At 39.9% G+C, this 16557-nt stretch overlaps 1 protein-coding gene across 3 annotated transcripts in view; it reads left to right on the plus strand.

Moving 5' to 3' along the window:
* The first annotated feature begins 396 nt into the window (after positions 1–396).
* Positions 397–16557, plus strand: part of ATAD5 (ATPase family AAA domain containing 5) — a 51262-nt gene continuing 35101 nt past the window's right edge. For all 3 annotated transcript variants that reach the window (XM_032319604.1, XM_032319601.1, XM_032319603.1), the window contains exons 1-6: positions 397–479; positions 4455–6355; positions 7390–7498; positions 12203–12367; positions 14070–14196; positions 14692–14773. In XM_032319604.1, the coding sequence (XP_032175495.1) occupies positions 414–479; positions 4455–6355; positions 7390–7498; positions 12203–12367; positions 14070–14196; positions 14692–14773 (2450 nt within the window). In that variant the 5' untranslated portion in view covers positions 397–413. The remainder of the gene's footprint in view (positions 480–4454; positions 6356–7389; positions 7499–12202; positions 12368–14069; positions 14197–14691; positions 14774–16557) is intronic.

Here is a 16557-nt window from a genome sequence, read left to right on the forward strand (position 1 = left end):
TCCCGAAGCAATCGTAAGCTCCGCCCCCTGCGCTCCGGACGGCGCGAAAACCCAATTGACAAGAACTCCCTCCGAAGCCCGCGGGTCCGATCTGTGTTCGGCCTGCTTTCCCAGCCGGGATCGCAGTCCAGGGCGCTCACCCTGGGGCGCCCGCGTCGAGGGCACCCCGCGCTCGCCGGCCACGTCCCAGAGTCCTCGCTGCCCGCGCTTTCTTACCGCCTCTTCCCGCGTCTGACTCGGCTGAGCTGGGCCCAGCCTCCGCGACCGCTCCGGCCGGGTGGGCACGGGGGAGTCGGAGACGGCCCCCGCGGCCCCGGCTGCTCCCTCTGCGGGAGCCGGCCGCCTCCATGGCCAGGCTGGCGGGGACCGGCCGCGCAATGCCCTAGGAACCGGCATTCCGGAAAGCTGGGAGCATGGTGGGGGTCCTGGCCATGGCGGCGGCAGCTGCTCCCCCTCCGGTGAAGGACTACGAGATTGAGGTGAGCTAGTGTATCTCTCTGTCTGTAGGAGGTGGGTGAAAGGTAATCCCGACTTTGGATCTAGGAGGGGAGGGGAGGGACCAGGTGAGGCCCCACGGTTGTGACATTGTGTGCAACAATTGCTGGAGTGTGTCGCTTCCTAAAGCTGTGATAAGGGCTAACAAACATTGGAAAGTCAGGATTCAAAAGATACCTCGACTAGTTCCCAGATCCTGAAATGTTGGTGGAACCTGATGTTTTGGACTTGTGAAATGTCACAGAGGATCCCAGGATCAAGTCTGGGTTCATCGTAAGGAATCAGAACTTTAGTTTGAAAAGAATCTCTGAGTTCACCTAGTCTGTCCACCTTAAAGACCTTTAAGAACAACTAGTCCGTTCAACTAACCTAAGACTACCGCTTAGATTGTCATTACGGGAGTCAAAGTAATTTTTTAAAGAATCAGTTTCTCAACTCATGGCTTTAGAGCATGGAATGCTGTTATTTGTATGTTTTCACCAAGTTTCAGTGAAATGCTCTAAGCAATCGTTATAAAGATGCTTTAATGTCATGAAGTAATGGAGTAGCATCTCAGTGACAGTTGTATTTTTACACCTTTTCATCTCAGGCTAGCATTCTAACTGAAATACACATACTGGTGTCTGAAGTGAGCCAAGATGTACCTTCACTTATTTGACTCGGACTTTCTTATTTTTTAGAATTGAATAACTTTTGTCTATTTGCTAATAGTTGTTGTGCTGATATTTGTTTGCTAAATCAGGGCGGTTGCTCACTTTTCTTGGATGTGAAGAAAGACTTTTGGTACTTGAGTTAGACAGTTCTTGATTTTTGTATGGTCAGTTTATCAAGCTTTTCCTTGCAGTTTCTGTTTTTGGTGCCCTGCTTACCTTATTTCATAGTAATGATACTTTCCTTTTAGTATTGCAGGGGTAGGGGCCTTGTATACACAATTTTGCTTAATATCAACTGTGCTGAGGTATCATTATCTGTATCCATACAGATGAGGGAAGAGGATCAAAAAGTAATTAAATGTGGGGCACCAGAGTGGCTCATCTGTTAGGCGTCTGCCTTTAGCTCAGGTCATGATCCCGGGGTCCTGGGAACCAGGCCCCACATTGGGCTCCCTGCTCAGTGAGGAGCCTGCTTTTCCCTCTCCCTCTGCCTGCTGCTCACCCTGCTTGTACTCTCTCTCTCTGTCAAATAAATAAATAAAATCTGGGAAAAAAAAAAAAAAAAGAAAGAAAAGAAAAAATAAAAAATTTAAAAGTGGGGGCGCCTGGGTGGCTCAGTGGGTTAAAGCCTCTGCCTTCGGCTCATGTCATGATCCTGGGGTCCTGGGATCGAGCCCCCCATCGGGCTCTCTGCTCAGCAGGGAGCCTGCTTCCCCCTCTCTCTCTGCCTGCCTCTCTGCCTACTTGTGATCTGTCTGTCAAATAAATAAATAAAATCTTTAAAAAAAAAAAAAGTTAAAAGTGGGCACCTGGGTGGCTCAATTGGTTATGCATCCGCCTCTTGATCTCAGGTCAAGTCTTGATCTCAGGGTTATGACTTTAAGCCTTGCATTGGTCTTCACATTGTGGAGCCTACTTTAAAAATGAAAGAAAAAAAAAAGTTAAAAAGTAATATGCTTAGGGTCCTATGCTAGTAGATGTCAGAGCCAGCACTTGAACTTAGATCTGCCCGACTCTAGGGCCCATAGTATCATGCCTTTGATAACCATCTCGGGGTAATAATAATACTAACAGCTCACTATCATTTTCTTCCAGTGCTTTTACCATTTCATTTTAGCATGTGAAATTTTAATCAGTAATTTATTTTGCCTTGTATTTATCCAACTGGTTAGAAATTTGTGCCATTATCCATTTATTAACTACTTATTTTCTCACTAACTTAAATTCTACTGTTCTCATATACCAAGTTCTAAATATATACTTATTTCTTTATCTGGTTTTCTAATCCATTCCATTATGTTGGCTACCTTATTCATGCATCAGTACTATGCCTTTTTTTTTTTTTTAAAGTAGTCTCTACACCCAGTTGGGGGCTCAAACTCACAACCCCAGTATCAGGAGCCACACATTCCATTGACTGAGCCAGCCAGCTGCCCCTCAGTACTTTGTTTTTAAGGACGATAGCTTTGTGATACCTTTTAATTTTCTAGGAGTATAATTCCTCTATTCACTATTTTTTTTTTTAGACTTTATTTATTTGTCAGAGAGAGAGAGAGAGAACATGTGTACAAGTAGGGGGAACAACAGGCAGAGGGAGAGAACCAGGCTCTTCAGCTAGCAGGGAGCCAGGTGAAGTTTTGATCCCAGGACCCCAGGATCATGACCTGAGCCAGAAGGCAGATGGTCAACCAACTAAGCCACCCAGGCGCCCTGTCCCCATTCATTACTTACTTTTTTTTTTTTTTTTTTAAGACTTTATTTTTAAGTAATCTCTACACCCAGCGTGGGGCTGGAACCCGAAACCCTGAGATCAAGAGTCACATGCTTTACCAACTGAGCCAACCAGACACCCCTCATTACTTATCTTTGAAAAAATTTTCTTGTCATTCTGGGAAGTTTAGTTTAACGAATGAACTGAGGGAAATTAAAAGAAAAGACTGATGGAGCTTTTTGTAGTAATAGTTTTTTCTAATATGTAAGGTACTAATTTATGGCCAACAAAAATATAACTTTGTATTATAGTCAACTTGATATGGGAGGGTAATAATACAGGAGACAGGCAGTAACTTTTAATAACAAAACACTGGAAAGTTTTGTTTTTTTTATTTGTGGTTAAGTGTCCTTCATAATTTTTACTTGATTAGTAAATTTGAGGATCATAAGTTTGTTCACTATATGTCTGTTTCTTAGAAATAATATGATTTTTAAAAAAAGATTTTATTTATTTATTTGACAGGCAGAGAGGCAGGCAGAGAGAGAGGAAGGGAAGCAGGCTCCCTGCCGAGCAGAGAGCCTGATGCAGGGACCCGATCCCAGGACCCTGGGATCATGACCTGAGCCGAAGGCAGAGGCTTTAACCTAAACACTGAGCCACCCAGGCATCCCTGAAATAAAATGATTTTTTAAAATATTTATTTGTTTATTTTAGAAAGAAGAGGAGAGTGCAGGGGGGAAGGACTGAAGGAGGAGAGAGAGAATCTCTCAAGCTGTCTTCCTGTTGAGCACAGAGCCCAGCAAGCAGGGGCTTGATCCCATGACCCTGAAATCATGACCTGAGCCGACACAATCAAGAGTTGGATGCTTAACTGACTGAGCGACTCAGGTGCCCCAAGAATACCTTGTTTTTAACTTAAAAAGGAAAGAGGGAATGGAATTGGTATTTGTAGAGTCTCCACCATGCGTTTGACTTCACACATTCTTATGCAATGTGTTCGTTACAGATTTTGTGGGATGGGTGGTAATATTCAAAGGTTATAGAATGAACAGAGGCCAACAGAAATTAATACATTTGTACATAAGTATAGTGGCCTTGAAACTTTTTATTCAAGTACACATAAAGTAAAACACACAAATTATAAGTGTACGGCCTGATGTGATATTGAGATTTGAATGTAGGTTTAATTTTAAAGCTCTTTCTTTACGGCATCTGGGTAGCTCAGTTGGTTAAGCATCTGCCTTCAGCTCAGGTCATGTGTCCCACATTGGACTCCTGCTCAGTGGAGAACCTGCTTCTCCCTCTCCCTACCGCTTCCCCCAGCTTGTGCGCATGTGTGTGCGCTTGCTCTGTCTCTGACAAATCAATAGATAAAATCTTTAAAAAAAAAAAAAAGGCAGAAAAAACTTTTTTTTTTTTTCCTAATAAATCAGGTTCATTACCTAAGGGAGCCTTCCTTTTATTATCCAAATATCTAAAATACCCAAATATCCCAAAATCTAAATATCTAAAATATTAGATCTGTATTTACAATTTATGTTTTGTATTATTTTGTTTGAAATAACTGCTTTTTTTTTCTTTTAAATTGATAGGCATGCAAAAAGCGAAGGAAAGATGATGACAGATCTTCCTGCAAAACAATTACAAAATATTTATCACCAATAGGGAAGACTGGAGACAGTGTCTTCTCTCCCCCAAAATCCAGTAATATTCTGGATTATTTTAGAAAGACTTCCCCCACAAATGAGAAGACACTGTCAGCAAAAGAGTGCAAGATAAAGTCATCTGCTCCATTGCCCTCTGACAGCAGCAAAGACTGTAAACCAGCATTGGAAATGTTCTCAAATCTAGAGTTTAAGAAGAGAGGAAAGAGAGTTAATTTATCGCATCGGCTGAATAGTGTTAAAACTGAAAATGAATCTCCAATTAAAATTAGTAGTGATGATAGCAAAAAAGACTCTAGTCTAAATCATGATTTTGTAGAAAGTAATACTTCTCTTTTACTCTACAAGAAACATGTAGAGGTCCTGGCAGAAAGTATTCAAGATAAAAAACAGCCAAGCACTATGACTTCCATAAAAAGCTCTAAGAAAGTGAATCCTAAAAAAAGGATCACAAAAAATGATTGCAAAAAAATAAGAAAAAGGAAGCACAGGGATATAATAGATCTATCTGAAAGCTTACCATTGGCTGAGGAGCTCCATCCAAAAGATGGTAAAGATAGGAAACAGAGTCCGCCTTCCCTAACTAATGAGATGGAGAGTTCTGCAAATGATGTGGACTCCAGAGGTGACAGACCCGGGACAGCCCACTTACATGATAGTACAATTACTGTCTCTTACGAGGAATTTTTAAAAAGTCACAAAGAAAATAAAGCAGAACACATACCCGACTCTACAATGTCGATCTGTATTCCCTCTGAAACTGTTGAAGATATGGTCAAAAGTGGTTGTATAAGTGACCCAGAAGCCTGTGACATTTCCCAACATGGACGCTATAAGACAGTTACTGTTCTTGCGCAAGTTCACCCTGTCCCCCCCAGAAAGACAAGGAAAATACCCGCCATTTTCTTGAAACAGAAGCAGTTGGAAATGGAAAATAGTCTGTCTGATCCCGAGAATGAACAGACCGTTCAGAAAAGAAAATCCAATGTTGTCATCCAGGAGGAAGAGTTGGAATTGGCAGTGTTGGAAGCTGGAAGTGGCGAAGCCGTGAAACCAAAATGCACTCTAGAAGAAAGACAGCAGTTTATGAAAGCATTTAGGCAGCCGGCAGCCGATGCACTTAAAAATGGAGTCAGAAAGTCTGAGAAGCAGAAAGAATCCAATGAAAAATCTTTAAACGAGGAAGGAAGAGACAATAGTTCTAAAAAAATCACAGAAAATCCTAATGTCCAGGTGGTTTCAAATTATGGCAGTTCACCATCACACACTGAGAAAGGAAGTTTTCCTAACGAGAAACGTAAAAAGCTGAAGAAAAAGGATAAGAAAATGTTAGATACTGGTACTACCGCAGGCGAAAATAGACAGGGCAATATTCAAAAGAAAGCAGCCACTTTTTCCTTGAGAGATACTCAGAATCAAAATAGACTTAGAATGAGTTTAAGACAAAAGAAAATAGAAGTTTTCAAAAACAGCACACTATTTAACAGTGAAAGGCTTATTTGTAAAGATTTAGCAAATGATGACCTAAAGATTTCCTCTCCGTGTAACAAGAAGTCTTCAAGAAGAATCAGCATGCCAGTTAAGGATAACGTTATACATTCTAAAGCTGAATCTGAAGACAGTTTGGTAAATGTTTCCACACCCAAGCCAACCAGAAGGTCTATAAGAACCAGTAGCACACCTACTACAATAGTCATTAGCGGTACTGATTCTGAAGAGGGTAGTCCAGCAAAGGCATCCGCTCCAAAAGCAGTCAGCTTACTGGAAAAGCACAGTTTATATACAGCAGAATTAATAACAGTACCTTCTGACTCAGAGAGCCCTATTAGGTAAACTTTTGTATTTGTTCTGAAGTTCTGAGTAGTCTGTATTTAATATCTGGGAAGGAAAATACTTCGAGCATTGGAGACTATTATTTTTTCTAGAACACAGCTGATTACTATAAGAAAACAGCTTCAAAAATGCTGTTTGTTTTCCACATTTAACTTAAAGTCAGGAATGGTTTCAGAAGGATTTTAGATGTATTTTGGATGACTTCAAACTCTCATCACAGTTGTTAACTTCCTAGAGAAATATTTTTCAAATATGAATTCTAGGAGTTCCTGGGTGGCTCAGTGGGTTAAACATATTCTTCAGCTCTGGTCATGATCCTGGGGTCCTGGGATCGAGCCGCTTGTCAGGGTCCCCACTCAGTGTGAAGTCTTCTTCCTCTCTTGCTCCCCCTCGTTGTGCGTGCTCTCTCTCTGTCAGACAAATAAAATCTTAAAATAAATAAATAAATAAAAAACCAACAAATTCTGTGCATGTAACAAACATGAGATTAAAAAATAAGAGTTTTTTTCCTTGGGTAAACTGAGCTATATTCTATGAGGTATATATACTTGCATGCTGGTTTTGGCCAATAGAAGAGTGATCTTAGGAGGCAATTTTCTGTAAAGCTTATGATTTCTAAAAGGAAACATTTTATATTTTCTGAGAGTTTAACTTGAAGTTTGCCTTACTTTCGATCAGTAGTTTGAATCTAATTGGGAGTAATTTTTTTTAAAGAACTATGCAGGGCACCTGGGTGGCTCAGTTGGTTAAGCAACTGTCTTCAGCTCAGGTCATGATCCCAGGGTCCTGGGATTGAGGCCTGCATCAGGCTCCTTGGTCAGTGGGATCTTCCTTCCCCCTCTTCTTTTGCCAGCCGCTCCCCCTGCTTGTACTCTGTCTTTCTCTCTCAAATAAATAAATAAAATCTTAAAAAAAAAAGAGAGAGAGCTGTCTAGAAATTGGAGCCATGGTTGGTTCTTTTCTATATTTAATTGAAATTCTTACACATAATTATGAAAATGCTTATGATTGTCTTTTTTTTTCCCCCCAGAATGAAATTCACCAGAATTAGTACTCCTAAGAAATCTAAGAAAAAATCTAAGAAAAGATGTGAGAAATCTGAAGCCACTGATGGAGATTTTACTTCTCAGACTAGAAAGGTAATAGAAATCTCAGGGGGTTGTTTAAGTGGTGTTCTGTTTCCTAAAACAACAACTGCTATTAGAAGTAGTATGCCAGAAGAAGATACACAGATTTTATAGATTGGTTATGGTAACTATAGTCATATACTGTTACTATTATTCTGTTCCTCTGGTTAGTTTATTAAGGTGTCAACATAGCTTACTGTGAGATGAAAGCAATTGGTAAGGATAGTATAATTTACTTAGAAAAAGTTTTCTTGGAGGCACTTGGGTGGCTCAGTCAGGCTCAGGTCGTGATCTCAGGATTGTGAGATTGAGTCCTGTTTCGGATTCCAGACTCAGCCCTGAGTCAGCTTGTCTCTCTCCCTTTGCACCTCCCTGAGCTTGCATGTATGCGCGCGCTCTCTCTCTCCTGTTTCTCTCTAAAATAAATAAATAATCAAAATCTTTAAAAAGAGAGAGTGAAAAGAAAAAGGCTTTTTTAGTAAGAGTTACATTCTAATCATTTTCCTTCAGGCTGCTTTTATAGGTCATGATTGAATTTTTGGTTTATTTCTGTAGATCAGAGGCTAAAAAGTGGGGTCTATAACTCTGGTACAGGTCTAAAAACCCTGGTACTATTGACATTTTGGGCTGGATAATTCTTTGTTATAGGGGACTGATTGTGCATTGTAGGATGCTTAGCAATAATGGGGCCTCTACGCATGAGATGCCAGTAGCTCTCCACCTTCCCTGGTTCTAATAACTAAAAATGTCTCCACACATTACAAATATCCCCGGGAGGGAAAGAAATCTACCTCCCACACTGCCCCATTGAAAACTACTACCCTAGGGGCGCCTGGGTGGCTCAGTGGGTTAAGCCGCTGCCTTCGGCTCGGGTCATGATCTCAGGGTCCTGGGATCGAGTCCCGTATCGGGCTCTCTGCTCAGCAGGGAGCCTGCTTCCTTCTCTCTCTCTCTCTCTCTGCCTGCCTCTCAGTGTACTTGTAATTTCTCTCTGTCAAATAAATAAATAAAATCTTAAAAAAAAAAAAAAAAAAGAAAAGAAAACTACTACCCTAAAGGGAGAAGTAGAGTATATAAGAATACTATAGGGGCACCTGGGTGTCTCAGTGGGTTAAAGCCTCTGCCTTCAGCTCAGGTTATGATCTCAGGGGCCTGGGATCGAACACCGCATCGGGCTCCCTGCTCACTTGGGAGCCTGCTTCCATTCCTCTCTCTCTGCCTGCCTCTCTGCCTACTTGTAATCTGTCAAATAAATAAAGTCTTAAAAAAAAAAAAAAAAGAATACTATAGCTGCTTTTACAAACTAATTTCCCCAGGGTGAGTAGGAACAGGTATGTGTGTGTCGAAAAGCCCCCAGTGTGATTGTGACATAGTCCTTGTGTGAATACCACTGCGACAGAAGATTGGCATCTCTTTTGTTGCTATTAGCAGCTGTCATGTTTTTTGACTGCGTATCACATTCCAGACGCTATGCTTAGTACTTACCATTAATCTCATAAAGTAAATATTTAACCCTGTTTTGAAGGACAGAGGAGCCAAAGGAGGTGAGAACATTTTTAAGAGTAGTTGAAGTAGTGTACAGTAGGATCCAAACCGCATGGGTGCAGTGAAGGCTGATAAACAGGGAAAAAGTAGTAAGTGCTGTCGAGAGGTTTCTTCCCCTTTTTTTTTTTTTTTAAAGGATTTTATTTATTTGACAGAGAGAGACAGCCAGAGAGGGACCACAGGCAGCGGGAGTGGAAGAGGGAGAGGCAGACTCCCTGCTGAGCAGAGAGCCCAATATGGGGCTCAATCCCAGGACTCTGGGATCCTGCCCCAAGCCCAGGCCAGATGCTTAACAACTGAGCCACACAGGCACCTCTCAAGAGAGGTTTCTGATATAGTCAGGAGTAAGTGGGGCTGGGAGGATGGGTGACATGGTCAGAATGTAGGATGTTGGAAATTACTTATTTTCAAGGTAATAGGATTATGGTTGGTTTTAGTTTTCTTTATTTTTCTGCTTTCTGTTTTTTTATAAACATGAACTTTTAAAAAAAATTTTTTTTTTTAAGGCAGCCTCTTCCATTGTAGGGCAGCTTCTTTCTTTCTCTTTCTTTCTTTCTAGATTTTATTTATTTGACAGAGAGAGACACAGCGAGAGAGGGAACACAGGCAGGGGGAGTAGGAGAGGGGGAAGCAGGCTTCTCGCTGAGCTTGGAGCCATACACAGGGCTTTATACCAGGACCCTGGGATCATGACCTGAGCCCAAGACAGCACTTATCTGTCTGAGCCACCCAAGCGTCCCTTAAAATTTTTATCAGAAAAAAATAACAGGGGTGCCTGGGTGGCTCAGTCAGTTAAGTGTCCAACTCTTGGTTTTGGCTCAGATCACAGTCAGATTTGAGAGATTAAGCCCTGGGTGGGGCTCTGTGTGAAACATGAAGTCTGCTCAAAATTCTCTCTCTCTCTTCCTCTCCTTCTCTTCCCCCACCACTCATTTGAGCTCTCTGAAATAAATAAAATCTTAAAAAAATATATTAGAAAAAAATGCTTTTCAAGACATAATAGAATTACTTGCCAAAATGTTTGTGTGTATGGTTTTTTCCCCACACCTTCACAAAACCATACCTTTTTGTGTAACAGATTGTTTCAGTAATTGAGTTGTTAATTTAAACTTAGGTCAGTTATTTAATTGTAAGAATTTATAAGATTTCATCAGCCTGCCAGAAATTTCGCTAGCAGAACAACAAATCTATTCATCTGTTTTACAGAAGTAAATCTTTGTTTTCCTAACCTTCTTACGTATATTTTGAATATCCATAGCTATGCTTTTCAGTGGTTTTTAAAAAACAGCAAACATTTGTTTAAAAAACAGAAGAGTATAAAATGAAATATGAAAACTTTTCAATCTTCTACTCTCTAGTGGTAACCCACTTCATTTTTTTTTTTAAAGATTTTATTTATGTATTAGAGAGAGAGTGAGCAGCCTTGAGTTGGGGGAGGAGCAGAGAGAGGGACAAGCACACTGAGCTGAATGCAGAGCCTGACTTGGGGCTCTGTCTCATAACTCTGAGATCATTACCTGAGCTGAAATCAAGAGTTGGATACTAAACTGACTGAACCACTCAGGTGCACCCCAAGGGGTAACTCACTTTTAATAGTTATATGTTTGTCCTTCTAGACTTTTTTCTGGGATTAAACAGATATACATCACTTTTTAAAGAGATCATATAATGTAAACTATTTGCAGCTTGCTTGCTGGTTTTTTGTTGTATTTTTGGGCTCAGCGTGGAACCCAGTGCAGGGCTTAAATGACCCTGAGATCAAGACCTGAGCTGAGATGAAGAGTCAGACGCTTAACCTACTGAGCCACCCAGGTGCCCCTGGATGTTTTTGATCTAAACATAAAAACCTGTAAAACTCAATATTGAAAGCATGTTGTCCGGAAGATAATATTTAAATACGTGAGATCACTTAGTACATCAATGGCAAAGTCAGGCCTAAAGGCCAAATTTTTTTCTTATCTAGTGCTCTTTTCCATACTTAATACCTTTTTAGCCTCTCTCCAGTGGATTCACCTCAAAGGTGACTAAAATCAAAGAACAGATGCCATGAAGATGGTGGGTAAATAACCAACAATTCTTTCCTATGCATCCAGATATCTAATACATCTCTCTGGGTGTTTTCCACAAATGTAATTATATTTATCTGAATAAATTTCCAGTTAGAAATAAAGGCAAACCAAATATAACTAGACACATTGTAATTTAATTTCCTTGCTAAGAGTTGAGTAACTTTCTTTGTCTTTTATTTAATATTATTTGTGATTATAGTTTTCTATTATATATATTTTTTTAATGGACTTTATTTTTTATTTATTTTTAAAAATTTATTTAATTGACAGAGACAGTGAGAGAGGGAATATAAGCGGGGCAGTGGGAGAGGAAGAAGCAGGTTTCCCACCAAGGAGGGAGCCCAATGTAGGGCTCAATTTCAGGACCCTGGGATCACGACCTCAGTTGAAGGCAGACACTCAATGACTGAGCTACCCAGGTGCCCTTTTAATGGACTTTAGTTTTTTGAACAGCTTTAGCTTCACAGCAAAACTGAGTGGAAGATACCAAGATTCTCCATATACCTCTTGTCCCCACACTGCATGGCCTCCCACATTATCAGTACCAGAGTAGTACATTTGTTACAACTGATGAACCTGCATTGGCAGATCATTATCACCCAGAGTCTGTAGTTCACTTTAGGGTCCACTCTTGGTCTTATATATTTTGTGGGTTTAGATGTATCATGGTACGTATCCACCATTATAGTATCAAACAAAGAGTATGGTATCACTGCCTTAAAAATCCTCTATGATGGGCCTGTTCGTCCCCTCCTCCCCACCTAACTCCTGGCAACCACTGATCTTTTCTACTGTCTCCAAAGTTTTGCCTTTTCTAAATTTTTTTTTTAAGATTTTACTTATTTATTTGTCAGAGAGAGAGAGAGAGCACAAGTAGGGGGAGCAACAGGCAGAGCAGGCAGAGGGAGAAGCAGGCTTCCTGCTGAGCAAGGAGCCCGATGAGGGGCCCAATCCCAGAACCCTGGGATCATGACCTGAGCCAAAGGCAGCTGATTAACTGACTGAGCCACCCAGGCTTCCCAGCCTTTTCTGATTTTTTTAATCATTAAATATAAAATGTTTGCCACTAACCTATATTAATATTTCATATTTTTTTGTTTAGGCAAGCAATGCTTCCAAAAATGTATCTAGAGCAAAACAATTGATTGAAAAGGCAAAAGCTTTACACATTAGTAGGTCAAAGGCTACTGAAGAAACAGTGACACCCTTGAGACGTTCATCTAGACATCAGACACTTCCTGAAAGGAAGCCGTTGTCAGAAACAGAAGTAAGTATTAGAAATATTTATTGGTATGAGTTCTGTCCTCTTCTGCTGCTTAAAGTGCGAAAGGGAAACCATTACAAAATTATAGGGTAGAACTGTAAGATACCCTTGAGGGCGATAGAAAGAATATCATTTTCAGTTGTGTTTTAGAAGCTTTGGGTTCTTTTGCCTACAGAATACAGTCTGAATCCTTATCAAGTCATTCACGATCCTTTACAGGCTGAAAAAGCTCTTCCCTTTCCTCGAAGCAACCATCTTCCTCATACACACAGTTTGCTCTAGTCACACTAAATTATTCATTTCTCCCCCAAATGGTGCAGTTTTTACTTGTTCCACTTTGTAGTCTTGGCTTGAAATGGCTATTCAGAGTACTCTCTTCTACCTGAGGAATTCCTACTCAAAACGTTAAGTCCCGCCAAATGCTAACACTTCCTCTTTTTTTCTTTCTTTTTAAAATATTTTGTTTATTTGACAGAGAGAAAGAGAGATCATAGGTAGGTAGCAGCTAGAAAGAGAGGGGGAAGCAGGCTCCCCACTGAGCAGAGAGCCCGATGCAGAGCTCGATCCCAGGACCCTGAGATCATGACCTGATCTTAAGGCAGAGGCTTAACCCACTAGCCACCCAGGTGCCCTGCTTCCTCTTTTTTTCAAACCAGCTTTATTACAGAGATATGAGTCACATACCATACAATTCACTATTTAAAATGTGCAATTCATTGGCTTTTACTATAGTCACAGACTTGTGCACCCATCACCACAACGTTAGAACATTTCATTACCCCAAAAGAACCCCTATTTCCCTTAGCTGTCATTTCCCAGTCCCTCCTCCCCAAGCGGCACCCAGCCACTAATCTAGTTCCTGTCTCTGTAGATTTGACTGAACATTTCATATAAATGGTATCATACGTATAGTATATGGTCCCTTGTGTCTGGCTTCTTTCGTTCATCATAATGTTCTCAAGGGTCATCCATGTTGGAGCATCAATATTTCATTTCTTTTTATTGCCAAATAATACCCCATTGTATGGATATATCACATTTTATTTACCCATTCATCAGTTGATGGATATTTGGGTTGTTTCCACTTTTTGGCTATTAAGAATAATGCCTCCTCTTGAAACCTTTGCTAATGTCTTCAAGACAAGTAGTTTCCTTCCCTACATGTACTTTACTTCTATGGTTTTTGTATTTTGGTCAATATTGCCTTCACCATACTTATAGACTAGCTCTCTTTCCATCACCTAAGCCATGGTGTAACCTTGAAGCCAGCTCTTGTTTCATTTGTATATGTACTCAGTGCCTGCTGTATTGCCTGATACATAGTAGATGCTCGATAAATGTATGCTGACCACATGAAAATGTATCAGATTTTCATGTAGTACATTTATAGAATGTATAGCTTTCAAAGAATATACCTGAAATTTTTATAGCTTGGTCATATTGATTCTTAAGTCTGTTGGATGCTTCTTTAAAAAAGAAGGCCATGGTCATAATAAATCCACTCTTGGATATGTGAACTTGTATGATGTAATGTACACTATTGTCACTGTATGTTTTCTGTATTAGGTAGTGTCTGACGGAGAGAGGTATGGAGCTGCTAATGTCATTGTCTTAACCTGGGGCTTCTAACGTCATAATCCTCTTGACATTTTAAAACATCAATTGTATGACGTATTTTTAAAATGTTTTTCTTATTCTGTCTTAGGACTCTGTAATAATAATCGATTCAGATCATACTTCTTTAAAGCATCCTGAGAAAAATCAGAAGAAACTTCAGTGTCTGAATGATGTGCTAGGAAAAAAACTGAACAAGACTCCTAAAAGTGTACCTGGTAATCAAATTTGATAATGCTTTTGATGAACATTAGAATGTTTTAGAGAGATTATATTGCTCTGAATGCTATCAATTTAATTCCTTGCCTTCTGTGGTGCAAACTTAATTATATTAAGTATTTCTGTCTATCTGTTTAGCCTCAGTTAAGTTTAGAGGTTCTCAAACCTGATGGAGCATCAAAATCGTCAGAGTAAATTAAAAAATTTCCTAAATCCTTAGGTCCTTCCCTAGGCATATTGGCTGAGAATCTCTGGAGGGGACTTATGGGAATCTATAGTTAAAAAGTTGCCTGGAGATTCTGATAATGATATTGGGAGACCAGATCATTGTGTAGAAGTTTTTTAAAATAAAAAGTTAGTCTTTTTTAAGATTAAAGAAAGTAAAAAGGTTTAATTTTTTTTAAGTTTAAGAAGGTAGTGGTATAATTTGAAAATAGCTGGAGGTAAGAAGAGATATAAACACTGACACTAACCTAAGTATTTATTTTTCTAAGGGAAAATGAAAGTTGCTCCTTTATTTCTTACCAGAAAGGCTCAAAAAACAGCTGATCCTGTTCTTGGTTTTGATGAAAGCAGGTTAGTCCAATACAAATTTTTAAATGCCAAAATATCTTACAGAAAGTTTTTGTATTTTTTTTTTCCTTTACTTTGATGAGAAAGCATGTATGTTATCATTTGAGGCCGTAATAAGTTCACTTTTTTTTTTTTTTTTTTAAAGATTTTATTTATTTTTCAGAGACAGAGGGAGAGAGCGCGAGCGAGCACAGGCAGACAGAGAGGCAGGCAGAGGCAGAGGGAGAAGCAGGCTCCCTGCCGAGCAAGGAGCCCGATGTGGGACTCGATCCCAGGACCCTGGGATCATGACCTGAGCCGAAGGCAGCTGCTTAACCAACTGAGCCACCCAGGCGTCCCATAAGTTCACTTTTAAAGATGACAATATTAACAGTGCTACGACTGCAATTTGAAGATCATTTTGTGGCCCATCTCTAGATGAAACAGTGGAAACAAACCAAAACACCGAAGAGCTGATTCAGAACTTATTCAGCAAATATTTAAATACCTGCTATGGGGCACCTGGCTGGCTCAGTTGGAGGAACATGTGACTCTTGATCATAGGTCATGAGTTTGAGCTCCACATTGAGGGTAGAGATTACATTAAAAAAATAATAATAAGTAAAAATAAATGAATAAAATAAAATCTTCCAAATACCTGGTATGTACCAAGCAGTATATTTGGCACTGGTAATATTAAGGGGAACAAAACAAGACACATTCTCTGTCCTCATAAGGCTAATACTCAAGAGGAAGGATAATCTATAATTAAATATTAATTGAACCAACAAATGAAAAATTGCAGTTGTACTAAGAAGAAGAGGTGCCAAGTTCTATTAAAGTTTATATTAAGTGGATTTGGTCTGCTCAAGCAAGCCTTTGCTAAGGAGATGTCACCTGAACTGAAGGATGAGCAGGAGTTCATCAGGGTGGAACAGTGTTCTAACCAGAGGGAACAGTCTGCAGAGTCCCTGTAGCTGGAAGGAGCATGGCAAACAGAGAAGGTTGAAAGAATGCCAGTGTGACTTGAGCACAGAGAGCAGAGGTGAGAGAACTGTAGGGTTAAGCTAGAGAGGTAGATGCCAGTCCATGTAGCGTCTTTGGACCACATGCAAGAATTTGTCATTACGGCAACGGCAACTGCTAGATCAGTTTGCTAGATCAAAATCCATAGTGATTAATTAGATCTGGGGACTGGGGGTAAGAGAGAGGAAGGTGCAAAGGTGACACTTAAGTTCTGGTGTCCCTGTGCAAGTGGATGGGATGTTGGCAAAAGACCAGGTTTAGGGACATTGTGTTCAGGTTATTTTTTTCCCCTTTCACTTTTATTGAGGTATAATTACATTATTGTTAAATGCACAAATCTTTTTTTTTGTATTAAAGTATAATTGACGTATAATATCCTATTAGTTTGAGATGTCCATAATAATGATTTGATATTTTTATATGTTACAAGGAGGTCCCCATGACAAGTCTAGTTACCATCTCTAACTGTACAGAAAGCTGCTACAGTTGCTTATACTCCCTATGCTGCACATTTCATCCCTGTGACTTAACTTTGATGACTAGAAGTTTGTACCTGTTGATCCCCTTTCCCTATTTCATCTGCCCCCTCCCCTTTCCCACTCTGGTAGCTAACTCTTTGTTTCCTGTGTCATGAGTCCATTTCTGTTTTGTTTGTTCATTTGTTAAATGCATCATTCTTAAGCATAGTGGTTTTTGTAAGTACATTAAATCAAGATTTAACATATTTCTTTTACTCCTGAGAGGTACTCTTTTTCTACTCCCATCCTACCACAACAAAAGGT

This window comes from Mustela erminea, chromosome 18 (assembly GCF_009829155.1).
Source record: "Mustela erminea isolate mMusErm1 chromosome 18, mMusErm1.Pri, whole genome shotgun sequence".
NCBI classification, from domain to species: Eukaryota; Metazoa; Chordata; class Mammalia; order Carnivora; family Mustelidae; genus Mustela; species Mustela erminea.